At 38.5% G+C, this 23,424-nt stretch overlaps 1 protein-coding gene across 3 annotated transcripts in view; it reads right to left on the reverse strand.

The window, feature by feature from the left end:
• Positions 1-23,424, reverse strand: part of LOC126262522 (GATOR complex protein WDR59) — a 299,723-nt gene that overhangs the window by 132,017 nt on the left and 144,282 nt on the right. For all 3 annotated transcript variants that reach the window (XM_049959194.1, XM_049959192.1, XM_049959195.1), the window contains exons 16-17: positions 10,634-10,828; positions 2,631-2,757 (exon numbers count right to left, since the gene is read on the reverse strand). In XM_049959194.1, coding sequence (XP_049815151.1) covers positions 2,631-2,757; positions 10,634-10,828 — 322 coding nt within the window. The remainder of the gene's footprint in view (positions 1-2,630; positions 2,758-10,633; positions 10,829-23,424) is intronic.

Here is a 23,424-nt window from a genome sequence, read left to right on the forward strand (position 1 = left end):
TGCCACAGCAGCTGAAGTGTGACACAAGTGGTTAATAGCAATAGCAGTTCAGTCCTTAATATGCAGGCTGAGTGCTTGACTGTTGCTATTATATTGTTATTACATTGAAACTCACAATTATTTTTAAAAAACCTGAAGAAGAAGAAGAAGAAGAAGAAGCTGCAGTGCAGAGTCAGCTCAATGTCAAAACTACTGCCCTATTCTCGCCACTCTTTCATGTTCTTTAAACACCACAGATTGTATATGTATATACAATAAAATATCATGATGTAGATACCCCTCTTCTCATCGCCACCTTCCTCTACTCCCCCCCTCCCCCCTATTTCCTTTCCTTTCCTACCCCCACATCCCTCTATCTATCTATCCATCCATTTATTTCTTATATGTCAACCCTCTGAGTTCTTTTTCATCTTGTGCAGCCACTGAGTCAACTGTCAAAAGACCTGCTTCACACTATCCCACTACCCGCTCCTTACATTGCGCATCCTTCCCTAACCCGCCCTCCACATGCTCAGGCAACTGCTTTCAATAATTGATATTCAATAATAAGACTCACTGCTACTATGGGAGAGTGTGTTTGGGTGTCTGTGGGGTTGTTTGTGTGAATGTGCATACTCTTGCTAAAAAAAGAACAAGAGTTCAGAAACTAGGGTGAATACCGTTTTCTGTTACATGTTTCTGTGCACCATGCATTGTTCTGTTATAGGTGAATGGTTGCCTTTTCCTCATTTTACATATTTTTCCATCGAGAAATTTCCACTACTGAAAATAAATATTGTGCTTTTGATACTTCAAACTGTACCACACAGAACAATCCAACAGTAAATCATTTGGTCCAGTCTTCTATTACAAGAATGTGCAATATACATTCACCTACAAGGAGACAGAAATGGTTGGCAATTACCTACACTCAGGAGGCATAATTTGCAATACTCTTGAAATAACATTTGAAAGTAGAAAAAACTTTCTGAGCATTCAGAACATTTGTGTTCCTTCATCGCGAAGAAAAGAGGGATTCATTGACAAAAGTTTGAAAGGAGCAAGAGATTGTTCAAACAGCAGGTTGAGAGCAACCTACCTGCTATGAAGATGAGGGGAGACAAATATAAAGGGGAAGGTGTCAGAAAGAATAGGAGGTCAAAGACGAGCACTGTGCCACCTTCAGTTCAGAGCTGATAGAAGGGAAAGAGAGAAATCAGGACAAATTAAAGAGGAAGGTAAATGAAAAATTAAATGAATAATTCCATCAGGAACTGGAAGAATGCAGAAAAAGAGGGGGGGAGGCAGCAGCAAGATGAAGATAAAAAAGTAAAAGTATAAGTAATGGAGGTTATGTCTTGGAGAATGGCAGGATGTGAGTATGTGTTGGTCAGCCTTCAGAGTTCAGGGAAGAGTGTTCTGTTGTGTCCATTCAGAATTGTTCATCTTGTATCATCTCTGAATTGGGGAGGGGAAGGGAGGGGGAGGGATGAGGGAGGTCAGGAGAGGAGAAGAGGGGAGGATAGGAGGAGGTGGTGGGGAGATCCCTCTCAACTTGATGTCAGCTCTTTCCTCCTTGATGAAGGAAAACAGGTCCTAAAACCTTAAAAAGTTTTTTAATCATTTCTATCAGCAGTAATTGAAATTTCATCTCCTGAGGTCAAGTAATGGCCAGCCAACATGTCTCCTTGCTATTCCAGTTTTCTCAACTGAAGTTTCCCACAATGTAAAAAATATACAACCACAGCTGTACACTTGTTGAACAAACATATGACTTATGAATGTAAATGGTGTAAATACATATTCTTAACTTCCTAAGATGCACATTCAAGGCACAGAGAGAAATGTCAAGCACATCGGAAATATCCAGCACCTAGGGCAGAATAAACTGCCCAAGAATGTAACACATACGGCATGGCTGCCACATCTCACATTCTACAGTCTGAAAGGATACATTTTCTCCCTGATGTGACCTATTTGACTCTTCTCGTTATATAGTATTATATGATACTGCTTCCTCTCTCACATTTGCTTACTATCCATTATCTCTGTTCAGATAACTTCTATATATGCCTAATTTATAATTAAACAATGGAAACTACGGGTTAGAATATCAACAATGTAAGGAAAATACAGATTACTGCTTACCTTAAAGATGACAAGTTAAGTTGCAGACAGGCACAAATAAAACACAACTACACATATAAGAATGTAAACGTCTTGTAGTTGTGCCTGTCTGCAACTTATGGAAAGTAGCAATCTATCTTTTCCTTATATTGTTAATTTATAATGTGTATTTTTTTCTCATTCATTTGCATTGTTATCTACTCCTTGCATCCAATTGTGTAGATTTAGCATTTCCTGAGAACTGTTTCTCTGTAATGCTTAAAATTTTGCCTCATAACTGAGCAGATAACCTAAGAAAATGACATATGTGAATCCTAACTTTCTAACTTCTTTATCTCATATTTCACTGATGCAACAGCAACTACTGCCTGATGCTTTGAAGGATTCTTCATTCAGTTATTAATTTATCACAGGAACCATGATTGACAGCCAGTCTAACTGAGATAACACCAAGTCGGCTTTCAGTTTTTTAGAGATTGATCACTACTTAATGAATAAACTGAAATGAAAGTAGTTATACTTACACTGACATTGACAGACTTGCTTAGATGTTTATGTTTACGAATTTCTTGGCTCTCTGGACGGGTACTAAATATACAGCACAACATAGCTGCTGTCTGAATATCTGACTGTTTAGCATAATGAGCAATTCTGAAAAATTATAGAGAGCAATTAACAGTTTTTAAAGTACAATGAAACACAAAATTTAGCTTTAAGTAAGCAAAAAATTTGAAAAAAATTAAAGGGCAAATAAACAACTACATTAATAGGTAGTCTGTACTGACACAGCAATTTCGTTACTAAGATACAACTATTCTTAACACCTTACACAGCGGTAGCTTAAGAGACGAATTTGAAAATGGCAGTATGTTCAGATACAAGGGCTGAATATAAAGTATTGAGAACTATTATTCTGCTCTGAAATGACTTTAATGACAGAGGTATTTATAGTTACACATCGTATACCATCTCCACTTCTATTTCTGATGTCCCATACTGACCGTCCTACGGCACGGATAATGTAACCTCTGGTGTTGCACTGTATCCCTCGCAGTGGTTCTTCCACTTTGGCAAAGAAATCGTAATCACAGGGACTCACCTCAAGTGAGTACAGTGGATGTTCCAGATTCTACCTCTGCCAGGGGCAGAAGAGGTTCTGGACAGCAGCAGCAGTGTGGTATTGTGCATTGTCATGCAGAATGAAATGTTATTGCTTTCACCAAAGCACTAGGTGAAGATGGTGTTGCAGGACTGTGCACTTGTAGGCAACATCTACTGTCACTCTTGGTGGTACAGGGTTATGCAGTATTACCCCTCAGTGTCATATGTCACCACAATGAACATCACCTTCACAGCACTTTGTGTATCATGCACTTTCTGTGGACGAGGAGAACCGGGATGCCTCCATTCATTGGATTGGTGTTTCAAGTTTGATTCATACAAGCATGAACAGGTTTCCTTAATACTGATGATGCATCAAAAAAAGTCATTACTTTTCCTTTCATACTGGCCCAACAAATCCCGTGCGACAGTACATCAGTGCCATTGTTGCATCTCAGATATTTCAATGGGTATCCAATGTACGGCAATTTTGTGGTACTCAAGAATGTTGTGCAGAATGAGGAGCACAGTTTCGTGGCATACTCCAACTTCTGCTGATAACTCAGGCACAGGTCAGTGGCAATCAGCATCCAACAAGGCCTGTCCCCATGTAGGTTTGTCCTGTACAGGGGTGACCCTTCGCAGCATCTCTGCCTAATCTGAACGCTTTAATTCACTGTGTGACTGAGCTGTATGGCAATTCTGTGTCACCAGACGCTTCACACAGTCCCTGGAAACATTCTTGCATACTCCAACCTCATGTCACTTCAATTTTGAGCCAATAACATTGCTCTATCTTTATAAACATGATGTTAGCGTGTTTGCAATACTGATATGACATTCAACGGTCTACACACTGCTGTAGATTGACAGAATATTGTCCTCGCTCACTGTACTAACTTGTCTCACAGGCCTTTATTGTGTCAACACAGATGGCAGCTCACCGACTCAGCGATATGATGCTAGAGCAGTGTTACCACTACTTGTATCCACCCCTTGTATTTTTACGAATACACTGCTGGTCAATAACACTGAAACAGCAGGAGCAATTGCAAATAACAAAATTTTACTTACTGTGTGTGTGTGTGTGTGTGTGTGTGTGTGTGTGTGTGTGTGTGTGTAGAGTATTAGGAATAATTCATAATTTAATTTGTAGGTGATTTCAGTGAACACAAGTTGTAAAATTTAGTAAACAGGAAGTGAGAATGGCTGTAACCCAACTGGGTGCCGGACTGAGACTGGATGAGAAATGCATCACTCTTTTCTGCTCCACTCTGTGCCAGAGTTCATCAGTCATAGTGGCTGGTGAAAGGTGATGTTTCATTATCTTGACGATCCACGAGCAGCTGTTTTCAATGAGAGGGAGAACATGCTGGCCAGGGCAACAGCCAAACACCCTCTGTATCAAGATAGGTTAGGACAGTGTGGGCAATTTATAGTCTCGTGTTAAGAGGGATGTTTTATAACTAATGCACAGATTGATATTACTAGGGACTATCTGACACAACAACAGTGGAAATTATGTCAGATGTAGTTGGTAGCTTGAGGAAGCAGCAAAGGTTTTTGTTTTTTGCAGTGTAATAATGTAAAATTGGCGAGAGGTAGAAATGGACCCTGCAGGGGTCTTGGGTACTGTGACTGTTGAAGACCAGAGGTCGTACAACAAGATCAAAACTTTATGTGGCAAAAACCTCACAGAAATCCACAGTGTGTTAAGCATAGTTTGTGGTGGGTTTACAGTGAACTGTGGTATAGTTTCATGTTAGTTGAATCGTTTTCATGACAGTTGTATAAGCATAGATGATAATCCAAGACCCGGAAGGCCACAAACGTCACCAGATGAATGAAGTATGAAACTTTTAGCAGATGCTCTGGAAGAATATTGCTGTACTACTTGTAAGGAACTCTCAGAAGAACAAATAATTTAAAGAATAGAAAAATTTCTGCGAGGTGTCTCCCACACTGTTTGACTGTTGAAGAGCAACCTCAGTTGCTCGAATCTGGGCCACTCGTTCTCCATGACAATGCTCGTCCACATATTTGGCAATGTTGCAGCCCAAACACTGCACCAATGTAGATGGGAACTATTGCTACAACCTCCCTAAAGCCTGGACACGAGTCCACCAGACTTTAACTTGTTCTGGAAGTTGAAAAAAACCTACATGTGGACATCATTATCTTTCTCTGGAAGAGCTTTCTACCACTGTTGCCGGAGCCATTCAAACTGATGTACAGAAGTGGTGGCCTGTATGGAATAACAGAGCTTCCAAGACATTGGGATTCAGCCACAGAGAAGCAGGGAGACCATACTGAAGGACTGTAAAGAGATATTAGGGAGAAAAAGTGTAGATAAAAAATAGTATGCTCTTTTTGTGAAATATCCCTTGTATCTTGGTGAATGATATCATCAAACATCAAAGACAGGGCAATGCCCCCTGACCTTAACACATCAGAAATATAACTGATGGTATACAAATATGACATGTGAGAACTAAATGTTATAATGTTGAGCATTCAATGGCATCCCATGCTATTACATCAGCTGTTGGACCCATATGATGATGAAAAACGTAATCTGGAAACATTTATTCTCATCAGGCCCTTCGCTCACAGATATGTCCACTGTGGTGCTGTACACACAACTGGGACGCATCCAAGAGGATGTACAAACTGTGCACAAAAAAGAACATAAACAGGTAAATGTCTTTTAATGAAAATTATTTCAACAGTGAGAAAGTCAGGATTATTGTACAAGAAAAATAATTATTTTTGTTGTTATTTGGCATTTGGGGGAGGGGGGGGGGAGGAGAAGAAGAAGATAGAAAAGGGTAAAACTAAAAGGCACTATTTACTGTGTTCTACATATTGTCTAATGTGTTTGCAAGATGTATTTTCTTGAGCAAATACCTGAATATGTTCTGAAATGTTCGGATGATACTTTTCCCATTCTTTCAGTTCTCATGAGTGTGAACAGTTTACCACACAACTGTGACAAGAACTTCCATTACGTATTCTGCTTCGGTCATTAATAAATTCTATTGTCACTGCTTAGTTCTAAATTTTGTTACTATATTTCGATTTTTCCATAAAAAGGATGGTCACTCATAACCTCACTTTCACCATTCAGATGCCAAACTGTACAGCACACAGCTCTCACAACAACAGAAATTTTGGTGCTGATGTGTAAATGAAAATGATTACTTAAAACAGGCGAGACTCAGTATGGCAATAAAATAAAAGTGGAGCTGCAGTAGATGCACTTGTCCCGAGTAGGCAATTGAGACAAGAAAGATGACTGTGTAAAAGGGGCTTAACTGACTGACTCCATGCTCACAAGACAGTGGTAGGGTCCTGAACAGCGCAACAGCAATATCGAAGAACAACGAACTGTAGCCTCGACAGGCCACAATCCTGTTGCTGTCTAATTCCAACATGTGCTAATAGATGTTTCTTCTTATTACACGAGGCAAAACAATCAAAATTTAAACACAATTTCTGAATGAGATGCCCACTGCATACATACAAAATGCAAGTGGCGTTACTCTTACCTACTTTGTGGAGTTGTGCTGAAATGCTAATTATTGGTATACTTAAGCACATAGAATACTTCATGCCACTCTAATATTTGTATTTGTTGTATGATTATTTCATGGCGGTAAGTTTTAATGACCAGCACTGCATTTCCACTCTATATTTGTCAAACAAACAATAGCTAATTGCGAAGATCATCACCTGTGGGGCCATTATCAGTTGATGATAACACATAAGGCTATCCACAGAGTGTTAAAAAAAATAAAAAAAATAAAAAAAAATTAGACTTGCAGAATTTTAGAGTGCATAGAGCAGATAACAAGAAACACCTTTTTAATGTTATGAAAATGTTGAAGGTTAACTGCTTCCCCGTTACTGGATCACAAAGGTCTTGATGCTACTGATGTTCAGAAATGGTCATCAAATGGTGTGGGTGCCAGTGGCCTTGTAATGTTGAATACACTGGTTCTCACCTGATCACCAAAGTTAAGCAATGTCAGGTCCGGTTAGTGCTTGGATAGAAGACCACAACAGTATGCAGGTTGCAACTGGCTCACGGAAATGCAAATCACCAATGTGGCATCCAACTGAAATATTTGCACCAGGTCATTGAACCGTAGAACACGATCATCATTATTAACTGCCATGTTATGAGTATTATTTTACAGATGCTGTTGAAAATGTCAAACACTCACATTAATACATTAATACATAACTGGCACCTGTGTGCTAATGATTGTTGCTGTCCCCCCCCCCCTCCCCTTCCTCCTCTCCACTCCTAAGTAACCACCTCTTCTCACAGTGGTACTTGCACATACATGCTCAACTATTTGCTAGATGTACTCCAATATATGTCTTCCCCTACAGTTTTTACTGTCTACAGCTCCCTCTCATGCCTAAACAAGTGTCCTATCATCCTATCCCTTCTTCTAATCAGTGTTTTCTGTAAGTTCCTTTCTTCAGTGATTCCTCATTCTTTATTTTATCAGTCCACCTGATTTTCAACATTCTTCTGTAGCACCATATCTCAAACACTTCGATTCTCTTCCATTCTGGTTTGCCACTATCCATGATTCACCAACGTGTGATGCTGAGCTCCAAATGTACGTTCTCAGAAATTTCTTTCTCAAATTAAAGGCTATGCTTGATCTCTTGGCCAGGAATGCCTGTGCTAGTCTCCTTTTTATATCATCCTTGTTTCATCCATTATAGGTTATTTTGCCTTCAAGGTAGCAGAATGCCTTAACTTTGTCTACTTCACAATTTTGGTGTTAAATTTCTGACTATTCTCATTTCTGCTACTTCTCATTACTTTCATATTTTTCTGGTTCATTCTTGATCCATTTTGTGTACTCATTAGACCGTTCATTCCATTAAAAAGATCCTGTAATTCTTCTTCACCTTCGCTGAGATTAGCAATGTCAACAGTGAGTCTTATCATCAATATCCTTTCACCCTGAATTCTAATCCTAAACTTGAACTTATCTTTTAGTTCCATCATTGCCTCTTTGATGTATAGATTGAACAATAGGTGCAAAAGACTACATCCCTGTCTTACACCCTTCTTAATCTGAGCACTTCATTCTTGGTCTTCCAATCCTATTTTTTTCCTCTCGTTTCTTGCGTACGACCCATCTTCTCCTATAGCTTACTCCTATTTTCCCCAGAATTACAAACATATTGCTGGAAATGATTGTCTAACATACACAAAACAAACAGATGTTTCACGAATAATGGCTGCACCTTCACCCACATGAGTGTCTTGTACTCCAAACATTTCACCTCCCCTTCACATACACAAAAATACATAGAAGTGAGGTCAGAAACATGTAGTGGCCATGGTACTGACCCTGAACAATGAAAGAAACCAAAGCGAGGGCTGGACCAATACTGTAACCATGACATTCTCCTGACCTCACTTGTTCCATTCCAGAAAAGCTGGTTGTCCATTTGGCTACAGCTGCAGCCACTGTTTGCGAAATACCTATTTCTTCAAGCATGTTATGTAGTCAGTGATACGCTGGTGTGAGTTTGCATTAATGTAAATAGACAACATTATCAGCAACATCTCCAAAAACAGTATTCATATCACAGTAGTTTTCACACTATCTTTGAATATCACTAGCGACAAAACCTTGATGGAACCTTAGTGGACAAACAGTGCACCTGTGACATTTTTATCACATAAAGAAAGGGTTCTTTTTATCTCCTCTAAAGCTCTAAAATTTTGTATATGTAGTTTGTTTACATCCTGTGCACTGTAGTTTAATACAAATTTTGTTGGTAGAACAATTCAAGAACAAGCAAAAATTGGTCTTTCACCAGTGATGAAGAGTCAGGGTGTGAAATCCTTATATGTCCCTGTGACCATGACACTTGGCCATGGTTTTTGTACTCTCAGGGTTTTCATCACATAACCAGAACATATTTTTTACTTAGAAAATTCCCTGATACAGTTTTAAATTAATTTAACATTCAGTTTCAGCATATGATATGTACCAAACCTCAAAATCTGTCATTTTAATCAAGGCTTTGGGGTGGAAGGCTAAACACTCTACAAGCCTTGTTAGTCTTAGAATATAAATGTTTAATAATATTTACTCTTACAAAATTTGTGTTTACTGCTCAAGATTTGATAATTAATATACACTTCTAGGTATAAGAATACAGTCTTCAGCTGGTGTGCAGGGCTCCTACAACTAGGAGATATTTTATATTAATAGGATCCCAAGGAGTATTATGTTGTACTGTAAAAAGTGTAAGCCTGTATGACCAATGGCATGGCACAATTTTAAAGCATGTTTGCAGAAAGGAAGGAAAACAATACATTATGTGAAAAAACTCAGTTTCTGAGAAGAATATTGGATAGATGAGCCATAAACAAATAGAAAAAAAAAACATAAGAGGTCCATTAAAACAGAAAAAGCAGAGGGCACATACAGATATAAGTTGGAGAAAATAAAATTACAGAGTTAGTTGGGTATCCAATAAGATGTGCTGAAAGCTCAAATCAAATGACTGAGACAGGAATACATATTCGTTTGATGTTGAAGTGCCTGCAACAGTTCTGACCACTTATGCAGGCAGTACAGTGGATGCTTACAACATTCTGTTTTAAAATTAAAACAACTAAGCAACTGAGTATTGTCCTGGAAGCAATATTGTTGTGTGTTCTGGATGTAACAGCAAACAAACTTTTAAGATACTAATTCATTTTTCTGACTGTAATTATTTCATTGCTTTCTATGTTATTTACAAGTGATAACTTAACCTTTGTTTATCTTCTCTCATTTACAATAGCACTATCCTTAATGATGGCTATTCAAGTTCAAAGACAAACCAAGGTTTACTTCATTTTGGCACAGGAGGGATAAGTGTTGAGAGATGGGGAAATAACATTCATGCACAAAGAATCTTGCAATGTTACATGTAAATAAAATGGGTTTAAAAAAATGAATGTGCATAAACAAATTTTGGCAGTCAGTGGTAAAGTAATAAAAGTTTTGCTATTAATAATAACTCATGCAAAAGATAAATCTCAACTAATATTCCATTATTCTTAAAAATTTTACAAAACTATTTTTTTTGCCTTGAGCCACAATTTACTCAAAAACAACTCGTACAATCCCAGAACTTTCTCTTCACATTATTCAAAAAGTGAGACATCGAAGTAGTGCATCAAATATGGCAGCAGTAGCCCAGAAGCAACATTCATGTAATGGGAAACATAACTAGAATTTATAAGATGTGAATAGGGAAAAGAGGCACATACAAATTAATAGTTACAGCAAATATCCATTACAAAACAATCTATTGCCAAGAGTACTAGTACTGCCACCACCACCAAAGCCCCCACCACCACTTCCTGTAAGTTCAGATTTTTCTTAGGGCTTACAAGGATTCCACCAATTGCCTTCCAAATGGGTGATGTGACCAGGGAACATCGTCTTCTTGTTCTGTAGGTCCCACCATTGCTGGAGTTGCAGCTAGTCCTGCTAAGGACCAGGTCTGCACCAAATCTCTCCGCCCTACAGATGCAGCAACGGAAGAATTGTGTTGGCATACAGCTGGCACATCATGAGAACCAAGTCTTGAAAACAGAATACACATACGATTAGTAAATTAAGGTATTAAAACCCATGAACCATTTCATGTATAATCATCTACATACACCATGCGGTCACTTAAAAATAATCAGCAATATAATTCTACAACAACAAAGTATGTTTTTTCTTTTTTCTTTCCTAACAGCACTTCATATAAGTGAAAAATAAGTTACATCATTGTTCATATTCCTTGTTAAAATGGTAGGTATATGGCTGGTTGGCAAGAGGGCATATTATCTCTACTCACTCCTAATACAGCACAGTTGTGCTCGAGCCAATCTTCAGGCTGGTAAGAGTTTTAATTTAACTTCTAAGCTCTGGATACAGTGCCACATGTTTATGTCTGCCAACATCTTACAGATATAACAGATTATGAAAGTTCAAGTATTTATCCATTCACTTACTCTGTACCCAAAATATTTGTTTTGAGAAAGTCAAAAAAGGTGGGAACTAAGAGGAAGAGAGATAAAAAGAGAGATTTGCATTACTTTTAGGACTGTTTGGCACTGCATTCATTCTTTTGAAAAAAAGTGTGTGTGATTATACAGGATGAGTCCGGAGGAAGTGTACATACCGTGAGGGGTGATAGTATTGATGACTCTGAACAAAAAATTACAAATGAACATATGCCCTTTTCTTATCAGTATCTGAGATGCAACTGTTTGAAAATTCGCATAGCCAGTGACACAGTGCCTCACTGAAACCTATCTTGAGCACTGGATCAGTCATTGGTGAGTCGTTTCTTGGCAGCTGAGGTCACCCTATCTTACTCCATCAGATTACTGTTTATAGTGTTGACAGTCGTTCTGCTGTTATGAACAATGTACAGAATGCAGTAAACACATATCAAAATACAAACAATGTACCCAGAACAGTGAAATCTAAAAGCGCAAAGTGAAACAAAGGAGAAACATCTTGCCACTATTTTACGTGTGTCTGTCACCCCATGAGCAAGTGAAGTGTGCTTCGAAATGGTTACTAAAGCCAACATGCATAACCTAATGTCACTTCAGTTGTTTTTGCATGTGAATGCTGGTGAAGAAGGACATGTGACTGACACCTTTGTTCTCAAGTAAAGGACTGTGCAAATGAGCTCAGATTAACAACGCAGCAGCTGTCTACAAGATCTGCAAAATTGATTGTAGTTAATGGTGGACTTTTTGAATATATTTTGCAAGGAAATGTACAAAATTAAACAAAACATTAGATCCCAATGTTTCGCTTATTATCACATACTTTTGTCCAGTATCCACTGTTTTCATTAGTTTCTTCAGAAACTATTAAGAACAGGGCATATGTTCGCATGGCTTTTTTTATTCGGAATTGTTAATACTATCATGCCCCAAAGCATGTATCTTTCCTCATGACTCACCATGAATGTATAGGGTGTTAAAAAAGTATTTCATATTTTTAGAGGTGACAGTATGGACCAAAACAAGGAAAAAATGTCCAGTAAACATGAGCTCTGCAGCTTATACATAAAGAACTACGAGATGCGTTCATCTTTGCTGCTATGAAACACTTGTCTTCTACTGCAATCTTTCTGCTGTTATGAACAATGTACAGAATGCAGTAAACAAATCAAATGAGAACAGATGCCTGATAATTATGCAGATGGTATCCTGCTTGCTGTTTTTCCTTTTTTTTTTAAGTACACAAGACACAGGCTCAATGGTTGCTTCCATTTCCCATGTGGAATAATAGGCTTCCATTATGTGGGTAAGCGCAGAATTACAACAACAATGTAAAAGCATTTTAAAAACAGATCAAAATATAAACTGGTTCCATAAGAACTATTGTAGGCAATGTACCCGGAACAGCGAATATGGTCTACAGTAACAACAATAACAGAAGCTTATCATATGCTGTATCCATGGATAACAACAGAGGAATGTGCCCTCATTTGTTTACAGTTTTCTCTAGATCATTTGTAACAGTGAAGAGCTTGCAGTGGAAGATATGCATTTTAGAGCCCATGTTCACTGGAAATTTTTGTCTTGTTTTGATACATTTTACCACCTCTCAAAATATGGAACACTTTTTTAACACCATGTATATATAATTAAGCTGTAGTTTTAGCTTTGACTGGAAAAATAACACTAGTCAACATCCATCTGGGATGTGATACATCAACTAGTACGTATTTTGGTGTGTAGAATCCAAATATACGAGGGGTGTTTGAAAAGTCCGTCCAAAAATAAAAACTACTTACATGTTTGGGGTAAACCTTTTTTATTTTTTGACATAATCTCCTTTTACACTTATTCACTTCCTCCAATGCTGTTCTAATTTGTTGATCCATTCCGAATAGTAGGAATTGTCCAAGTCTGCAAAACAGTTATTAGTTGTTGCAATCACCTCCTCGTTTGAATAAAATCTTTGTCCCGCCAGGCATTTCTTTAAATTGGGGAATAAAAAGTAGTCCGAGGGAGCCAAGTCTGGAGAATAGGGGGGACAGGAAACAAGTTGGAATCCTATTTCCATTAATTTTGCGACCACAACTGCTGAGGTGTGTGCTGGTGCATTGTCGTGATGGAAAAGGACTTTTTTGCGGTCCAATCGCCAGCGTTTTTTTTTTGCAGCTCGGTTTTAAAATGGGCCAATAATGATGAAAAACATTCACCTGTAATAGTTTTACCCTTTTCCAGATAGTCGATAAGGATTATCCCTTGCGACTCCCAAAAGACAGTCACCATAACCTTTCTGGCCGAAGGAATGGTCTTCGCCTTTTTTGGTGCAGATTTTCCCTTGATAACACATTGTTTAGATTGTTCTTTGGTCTCAGGAGTATAGTAATGTATCCATGTTTCATCCACAGTGACAAAACGATGCTTAAAGTCCTGCGGATTCTTCCTGAACAGCTGCAAACCATCCTTGCAACGCTTCACATGATTACATTTTTGGTCAAGCGTGAGCAATCGCGGAACCCATTTTGCGGATAGCTTTCTCAATGTTTATGCAAAATATTATGTACCCATTCATTTGAGATGCCCACAGCACTAGTAATCTCACGCACATTAACTTTTTTGTCATCCACCACCATATCATGGATTCTATCAATGATTTCTGGAGTTGTAACCTCCACAGGGCGCCCAGAACGTTCCGCATCACATGTGACCATATGGCCACTCCGAAAATATTGAAACCACTTATAAACTGTTCTAATCGAAGGTGCAGAGTCACCATAATATTTATCAAGCTCATATTTAGTCTCCTTAGGCATTTTGCCTTTCATGAAGTAATGTTTAATGACCACACGAAATACTTTTTTGTCCATTTTTTGACAATTACTCGACTTCCTTGATTCACACAAATACCAAACACAAAGAAATAGACCAATATGGCTGAAACATGGTGTGCGTTTTTTCCAAAGATGCTAGTAACTGAACATGACCTCGATACCTGCTAGTGGTGCCATCTCTCGGACTTTGAACGGACTTTTCAAACGTCCCTCGTACCTTTCAAAATGTTCTAGCACATACCATTTTTGAGTTTTTAAAGGTTTTTTACTTTTCATATTCAGTATTTCACTTTTTTCTGTTCTTCTGTTTTGATGTTTAATTGTCTGTTTTTTGATTTGCAGAGGAGAGCTAGAAGATCTACAAGTTGTCAGTAAATGGTTGGTGAGGTAATCCAGTGGTGTGAAAGAGATCCGCAGTGAGTGTTTCCTGTGAAAGATAGTGCAAAATTTTTGTGTTTAAAACTTACACTAAGAAAAATGGCAACTAGTAAATCTCGTTGATGTCCAAACCACCCTGACAACTTTTGTTATGTGTATGGGAAATTCATTTCAATAGCCCAAAGATTTGGTTAAGAACGCATATAAATTGTGTTTTGATTGTCCTGTTGATGATCAAGATAAAAATTTTGCACCTCATAGTGCCTGCATAACCTGTAATACAACCTTAACCGAGTGGTTGAAAGTAAAACGCCGAGCAAATGCCTTTCGCTGAACTGATGGTGTGGTGTGAGCCTAAACGCCATTATTCAGACTGTTACTTCTGTCTTACAAATACAGTATTTTGGGACAGTCGAGCAGAACTAGATGTAAAATAAAGCATCCAAATGTATCTTCAGTGCATCTGCCTATGCCCCATGATGAGGGTTTACGTGATCCTGTCTGTAACTTGAAAGCCACGGAACCACACATCATGTCACGTGAATCAGAAAGTATTAAACACATAGAAGTCAATACCATGACACTTCGCCTCAGCTCTTTAATCAAAAGGAATTGAACGATTTGGTTTGCGATCTTAAACTTTCAAAACAGCAAGCTGAACTCTTGGGGTCGAGACTGCAACAACGGAACCATCTAGCACCAGGAACAAAAATTTCCTGTTTCAGATCAAAAGGTGCTTCCTTCACTCATTATTTCAATATGCAGAATTCAATGTGTGTATGTAGCAATGTCTATGGTCTGCTTACGCAGCTAGGTGTACAGCATAATCCAGTAAAATCAGCTTGAAAGCAGTACTACTGCATAATGGCAATTCATATCCATCGGTACCTTTGGTTAACGCAGTAGACATGAAAGAAACTTGTGAAACCATGGCTTTGCGGCTAGAGGCAATTAAATATAATGGCAGCTTTGCTGTGATTTCAAAGTTGTTGCAATCCTTACAGGTTTACAGGCTGGATTCACAAAACACTGCTGCTTTTTGTGCCTTTTGTGCTTTGTTACACCAAGAACCACTATACAATCAAGGAATGGCCTATAAGGAAGTCATATGTTCCTGGAAACGTAAATGTGAACAATACCCCACTGGTTGAGCTCGATAAAATCATTTTGCCTCCCCTTCTTATCAAGTTGGGCCTTATCAATAACTTTGTAAAAGCTCTGGATAAAGAAGGTGAGGTCTTCAATCACTTAAAAGAAAAGTTTCCTAAATTAAGTGAGGCAAAGCTAAAAGAGGGTATATTTGTTGGACCACAAATAAGGAAACTGCTGAAAGATCCAACCTTTGATACCAAACTGAGAAATATCCAATTAGCTTCTTGGTCTTCTTTTAAAGCAATTTTGAAGGGCTTTCTGGGCAGCAGAAAAGACAGAAATTATGTTATCATTGTGTAGAATGTCACTTAAAGTTCACTTTTTACATTCTCACTTTGATTTCTTCATGGTAAATTTGGGAGCTGTAAGTGATGAGCATGGTGAATGCTTTCACCGAGACATTCTTACCTTGGAACACTGTTACTGAGGTCACTGGAACCCTTCAATGATAGATGATTACTGCTGGGGGTCTTGTTAGGGAGAGGGATGAAACGGCAAACAAAAGAAGAGCTCCGTCGTCGCAGTTTTCAAAAACCAAAGACGATTAAAGGTGACAACATCTTCTGAACTAATTTGGACCTTTTATTGGCAACATGTCCATATATACATACAAAATAGTATTGATTTCAAATGTTCTGAATGTGTATTTTTGTTTGACTTAACTGTGTCAATTTTCACTACCACCATTTTTTTATTCTGCTGTGTATCTAGGAAATGTGATGTCATAGAGAAAAAATGATTTTACCAGTGTATTGAGCACCCCAAAATTAGGTAAATCCACCCATTTACAAACCAGATGCAGAAAAAAGTTTAAATTTGTTAACTAGTGTAATGTGATGACTTACATGAAATCCAGTAGCAATGCCAATGAAGAGTATTTTGTTTAAGTTTTATATGTGTCTGCATCAGATAATAAATTTCCAATAATTAATAATTTTATAGCTTTGTAACTAGTTCATCATCATGTTAAAGGCTAAGCATTGTCACTATAGGCACATTTCCTTTCTCCAGCTTCAATTTTCAGCATTTGATAGGCTTTGTACAATAGTGTCATGTGGGTTACATTTTCAGCCTGTAGCTATCCCTTTAAAAATATTTATTATCCGTTCACTATACCCCAGAATTCGGCTTAAAGGTGTATATTCACCTTATATTTGCCTGATAAGTTGACCTCCTTATTTATTTTAGCATCCCCTGACCCTTTCCCCTCCATACAGCCTTTTTTGTGCCTCCTGTCAGACTGTTACACCCTTAAAGTCCTATCATCTGTGTGCAATAACAACTACTCATAGCCATACACCATTCTCATGTGTACTCATTATAATAAATTGTCCAAAGAAATAGTAAGGGGGGAAGAGAGGGGGAAGGAGGATGGGACAGGGAGAGGGGGAGAGGGATGGAGGGAGGGAGGGAGGGAGGGAGGGAGGGAGGGAGGGAGGGAGGGAGGGAGAGGGAGAGAGGGAGGAGGGAGGGAGGGAGGGAGGGAGGGAGGGAGGGAGGGGCTGAGAGAGGGGTGGGAGGGGAGAGGGGGACAGAGGGGGAGGGGGAAGGAGGGGAGGGTGAGGGGAATGGGGAGGGGGGAGGGACAGAGGGAGAGGGGGAGGGAGAGAGGGCGGGAGGGAGAGGGAGAGAGAGAGAGAGAGAGAGAGAGAGAGAGAGAGAGTTAAAACCAACACATAAAATTTAAAAAAATAAATCTGTCATTACACAACATATTTTCAGAGTATAATGCATGTAACTTTTATTTATTTATTTATATACTTGTTCCATAGATCTGTACATGTGAGCAAGTCACTCAGATGTGAAACGTGTCAATGTACATAATAAAATACATAGAATAAAGACATTGTTATAGTATTAATAACAGTGCACAAAAGTCATGCTTATTAGCTTAAAAACTAGTCAACATAAATGTGAAGATAGCAGTTTCATATTTAGGGCATTATTGCATTTATTTTAACCTTGAACAGTAATCAAAACTTCCCACTTTGGGTTTAAAAGTGACCCAAAAATGGAAATGAGAAAAAGAGGAATTTTTACATTTGGGCATTATTACATTAGTTTAACAGTAAACAGTGTCAAAAAATTTAAAAACATCTTTCCAATCTGGGTTTTACTTATTTCTCTGAAAGAATTCCTCTAGTGAATAAAGTGAGGTCTCAAGTAAATAATTTTTCAAGCTACGTTTAATACTGATGTACTACTCCTTATACTTTTGATGCTGTTGGGTAGGGAATTGAAAATTTTCGTTCCAGCGTACTTTACCCCTTTCTGAATAAGTGTCAAGTTCTTTAACTCACAGTGGAAATCCTCTTTTCTTATGGTGTTATGTTCATGATGTAGGCAATTCGTTTCATACAGAGTGGGGTTATTTATTATGAAGCACATCAGTGAATATATGTACTGAGATGTTGCTGTCAGTGTTTCAAGTCGTTTAAAAAGATTTCGACATGAGGTTCGTGGGGGTACACCACAAATGATTCTTATTGCTCTTTTTTGTGCTGTGAGGATTTTCTTTGCGGCAGGTGTATTGCCCCAGAAGATGATGCCATAACACATCACTGAATGAAAATAGCCAAAGTAAGCTGACTTTGAGATGGTAATGTCACTGAAGCGTGACGAAATTCGTAAAGCAAATGTTGCCGACGTCAGCCGTTTTAGTGTTTGTAGAACGTGATGTTCCCAGTTCAGCTTACTGTCCACGTATACGCCTAGGAATTTTGATAAGTACACTTGCTTTATCATCTGATCATTCTGTGTGATAACTATTTCTTTTGGGTTTTTGTGGGTTGTCTGGAACTGGATAAAATTGGTTTTTTTCAGGTTTATTGAAAGGGAGTTAATACTAAACCAACCCAGAACTTCCTTAAGGATATCATTGACCTCGGATTCTAAGTCAGTAGTTGACACATTATCCACCACAATGCTCGTATCATCAGCGAACATTGTAAACTTACACTGCTTATTGATGGATAAAGGTAGGTCATTAACATATATGAGGAACAGCAAGGGCCCAAGCACTGATCCCTGTGGCACTCCATGCTGCACAATTCCCCACTCAGAGTCCACTATATATTGTGATACACTATCTGAAACATCTAGAATAATCTTCTGCTTTCTATTTTCGAGGTACGATTTTAACCAGTTCCCTACAGGTCCTGTAATTCCATAATGACAGGCCTTCTTGAAGAGTATCTGGTGATCTACACAGTCGAACGCCTTTGATAGGTCACATAAGACACCAATTGGCAGCCTCTTGCTGTTTATAGACTCTAGATCATCATTTGTGAATGAGAAAATTGCGTTATCTATTGAAACTCCCTTTTGAAAACCAAACTGCTGACTGTTAATGATGTTCAGGTCACCAAGGTGTGCCACAATCCTGTTGTACAGAGCTTTTTCTAGGACTTTTGAAAATGTTGTTAATAGAGAGATATGGTGATAGTTTGACACATTTGTAGCATCCCCTGCTTTGTACAGGGGCCTGACAACAGAGTATTTCATTTTGTCTGGAAACACTCCTTGTTGCATGGATGTGTTGCAGATGTGAGACAAAACTTCGGTCACTTCACTACAGCAAGCCTTCAACAGCTTGCTTGAAATATCGTCGATACCAGCAGAATGTTTATTTTTCAAAGACTGTATGATTTTTTTGATTTCAGTGGCAGTAATGGGAAGCACACTTATTTGACTGAAATGTTCTGGAAAATTATTTTTCATTATGCAGGCAGCTTTATCTACAGAATCATGGCAACCTATCTGTGTTGGGACAGTTAAAAAATGTTGGTTAAAGATTTCAGCAATTTCCTCACTATTAGTTATCTCTGAGTTGTCAACAGTTAAAACAATATTTTTGTCTTTGGTGTAGTTTACAGTCCCTGTTTCTCTCTTTATCACATTCCAGATTGTTTTAATTTTATTTTTAGAATTAGTAATTTCAGATGCTATACACATACTTTTAGAGTTTTTAATTACTTTGGCAAGAATTTTACAGTAGAGTTTATAATGTTTTAGCTGAGCAGGGTTGTTAGAAGTCTTTGATGCTATGTAGAGTTGTCTTTTTCTCTGACAGGAAGCTATGATGCCCTTAGTGAGCCATGGTTTTTTTGCAGACCTAGCAGGTTGGACTCTGTATGACTTTTTTGGAAATACACTTTCAAAGGTACCTGCTATCTCATTTGTGAATAAATTGTATTTTGAATTAGCAGTTTCTGCTAGATAAACAGGTGTCCAGTCAGTATGCTGAAGACGTGATCTGAATGTTTGAATAGCTTCCTCACTTATTTTCCTTACTGTTTTCCATCTAAGTGAGGTGTCACTCAGAGGAATTCCCAAGCTGTTGAAAGTAACTCGTTGTCCGTCATGGCCAGACAGACCATTTATAACCATTTCAATATTAATATGGTTGACTTTACTCTGATCAACAAAAACGTTATCAATGAGAGTACTGGAAGAGGTTGTGGTTCTGGTGGGCGAGCTAACCACGGGAACAAGGTTGTACGTGCACATGAAATTTTCAAGCTCCACCTTGCAGGGAGAATTAACCAAGAAATCTATGTTAAAATCCCCAACAACTACCATGCCCCTATTTTTTCTACTTAAGTACAACAAAAGAGTATCTAATTGTTTAACAAACACTTTAAAATTACCAGATGGTGCCCTGTAAACTGCCACAACTGTTAATCTGGAGACGGTGTCTGGCACCTCTATAGCACATACTTCAAAATGTAGCTCAAAAGCAGAATCTTTGTACATCTATTGCCGTGAACAAGACATTGTTTTTTACATCCTTTGTCCATATAGTTCCTGCAATAAGACGTTGCCAAAACATAGTTAGGAATAGGGACCACTTCAATACCAGCAGTAATGTGGTGTTCTGTTAGACACAGAATGTGGGCACTGTTTATACCTTTTGTGTCTTCTATATTTGCTGTGAACCAATCCAGCTTGCAGTATAGGCCTCTTATGTTCTGATGAAACACTGTTAACTTTTGTTTGTCTTTAATTGTATTGCTGTTTGAGTGAACTTTCGTTTGTGTATTAATTACTTGTTGCAGATTTTTGTTATTGGACCAAATCCTGCTAGAGTTGGCCCAGCTCACTAGTTTCCCTCGTTAGTTAGGGCTATGACTGGTCTGCTTTCATGATCGTTATTGTTTAGGCCTATTATTTCATGAAAAGCTTTTCCAATGTCTGCTGCTAGTTTATTTTTGCCAAACCGATTTAGATGTAGTTCATGCTTTGTGAAGCAGTGTCTCTCATACCTGTCTGTATCGAGTAGTGTCACATTCGTAAACTTAGTGCAAAAGTGTTTCAGTTTACTATTCGTTAGGCGAATTTCTCTGTTCACACAAGACCAGTCTGCCAGGTCATATCTCGTGGGCACAGTTGTTAGTATTATGTTTGTATGCTGTAATAACTGCAGCAATACGAGTAGCTTTTTAATGAAAGTGCTGGCCTCGTTGCAATAAACATCGTTTGCTCCTGCGATTATCGCAACACAGTCTTTTTCCGTGAATTTAGCACATTCTGTGTGTATGCCTTCTACCACATTCACGAATTTTGCTCCTGGTTTAACAATTGCTGATATACACGAACCATCTTGAGCAGAGTTTGACATGCATGTCGAAATATTGCGAGCATGACTGTCTCCAAATATTTTTACGTTATTTTTCCGTTGTGTTTGTTTAGGTACGCGATCAGAACTTTTTCTTACGCAACCACGCGTGTTTTGTGTACACGTGTTGCCGTTTACTACAATTTTAGATGCACTGTTTTTGTTATTTGAATTATCACTGTTTATCAAGCACTGAACTTTGTCCACTGTTGAGGCTTCTTTATTCACTTGTGGGTTTCCTTTCTTGTATATAAATGTGGCGTCGTCGACGGTTACGTTTTCACGACGTACATAACACCGATCTACACACACTGTCGAAGCACTACTGTTTTGTAGAGCTGTATATCGGTCTTGGAGGACAGCGTATTTCACTTCTAGCACTTCAATATCGGTTTGTAGCATTCTGATTATTTCGTCCTTATTTTTGATAATGTTTGAAAATTTACTTTCACACACGGCTGCTATGCACGGCTCACAGGTCCACAAATAGTCATCAGTTACGAGTTTTAAGTTGATCTTGCAGCAATTTTCATGAAACCAGTACTTGCAGGTTCTACACTGAATTCCTTTACGAACTTTTCTGATACACAATTTACAATTACTATTACTTTTATCTTCATAACTGGGAGCTGAACCAACACGTACTTTCTCTATCGGCGCCATCTGGAAAATTGTATGCCCAAGATTTACAATGCTAACTTCCTTTCACTATCCTGAGCTCAATATTCCCTTCGTTATGAGGAATGCTGACTCAGTTGTTGAGATGGATCAAGAGAAATGCAGAAAGAATGTGATGGAGAGGAAGAGATGTTTGTGTTGTGCATGCAGAGTGTGCAATGGGGTGAAGTGACTCGTGATGAGATGTGAATAAATAGTGTAAATTAGTTTTGGAATCAATCACATCCCCAAATTATTGTACGCCAGCATGTTTGTGAACTTTTAATTACGTTTTTGTTACATTAAGGGCATGTCTAATACTGATGTAAAATGATCTGAAGATGAAAAACAACTATCAAACTAATATTGACATTTGTGTCACTGCTAGCTTGTGATATTTTTATCAACTGCCAGATCTCTTTTCTGTAAAGAGACACCCAACAAGCCAATAAACATAAGCTTTAGAGACTGCTCTTCATGCCTCATGTTTCACATATCTACTTGCTAAAAGACTTTCCTTGTCCTGAAACAAATTCTTAGCAAGAAGTGTTTGTTTTCTAAGTTGCTTCCATGCCCCTGTATTTAATGCAATGACCTTCTCCATTCATCTAAAAAGTATGGAAGAATAAGCAGTGTATTCTTGAATGGAACAGTAATTTGGAGAACGTAACTGATAATGAAAGAGTGGAGAGGAAATGCTGTTTGATCAAATGTTGGACATGGCTACTGGCATATACATGTCTATTGCTGGATTTAATAAACAGCAGAACACAAGGAAGTAGAGGCACAACAGTGGTCGGAAGGCTGTATTTACCAGTGGCACTCCTGGACAATACACCATATAACATGAAAAATGTTTTAAGCAACATAATTCATGTCTACACTGACCAGACACATTAATGTGAACACCTGTCAAAAACCTGAATAACCACCTTTCACAGTGTGAGACATGCAGGAAGAGAATTAATGAGGTTCTAGTAGGTAACAACTGGGTGTGGAGCCACACTGACTCCATTGCCATGGCCAGCTGGACTAATTTTCTTTGTTGAGAATCCACGGTGCAAACAGCCCGACTGAGGTGGTCCCACAGATTCTCAAGTGGGTTTAAATTCAGGGAGTTTGGTGGCCAGGGGAGTATGGATAACTCATTATGGTGCTCTCTGAAAAACACATGTACACAGAGCTGTGTGACAGGTTGCATTGTCCTGCTGGGAGATGGCACCATGCCGAGGACAACCAAACTCCATGTAAGGGTGGACATAGTCCCAAAGATAGATCTGTATTTCTGTTGATTCCTTGTGCCTTTAGGAATGGCAACATCACCCAGGGAACGCTACAAAAACATTTCCACATCATACATACCAATGGCCATCTGTATGATGGACGTAACACATGTTTCATCTGAAAAGGCCACTTGTCACCATTCAATGGACATCCAGTTGCAGTACTGGCATGTAAATTCCAGCCTTTGTTGCCAATGAACAGCAGTCAGCATGGGTGGATGAACCAGGCACCTGTTGTGGAGGCCCATATGA

This window comes from Schistocerca nitens, chromosome 6, assembly GCF_023898315.1.
Source record: "Schistocerca nitens isolate TAMUIC-IGC-003100 chromosome 6, iqSchNite1.1, whole genome shotgun sequence".
Taxonomy (NCBI): Eukaryota; Metazoa; Arthropoda; class Insecta; order Orthoptera; family Acrididae; genus Schistocerca; species Schistocerca nitens.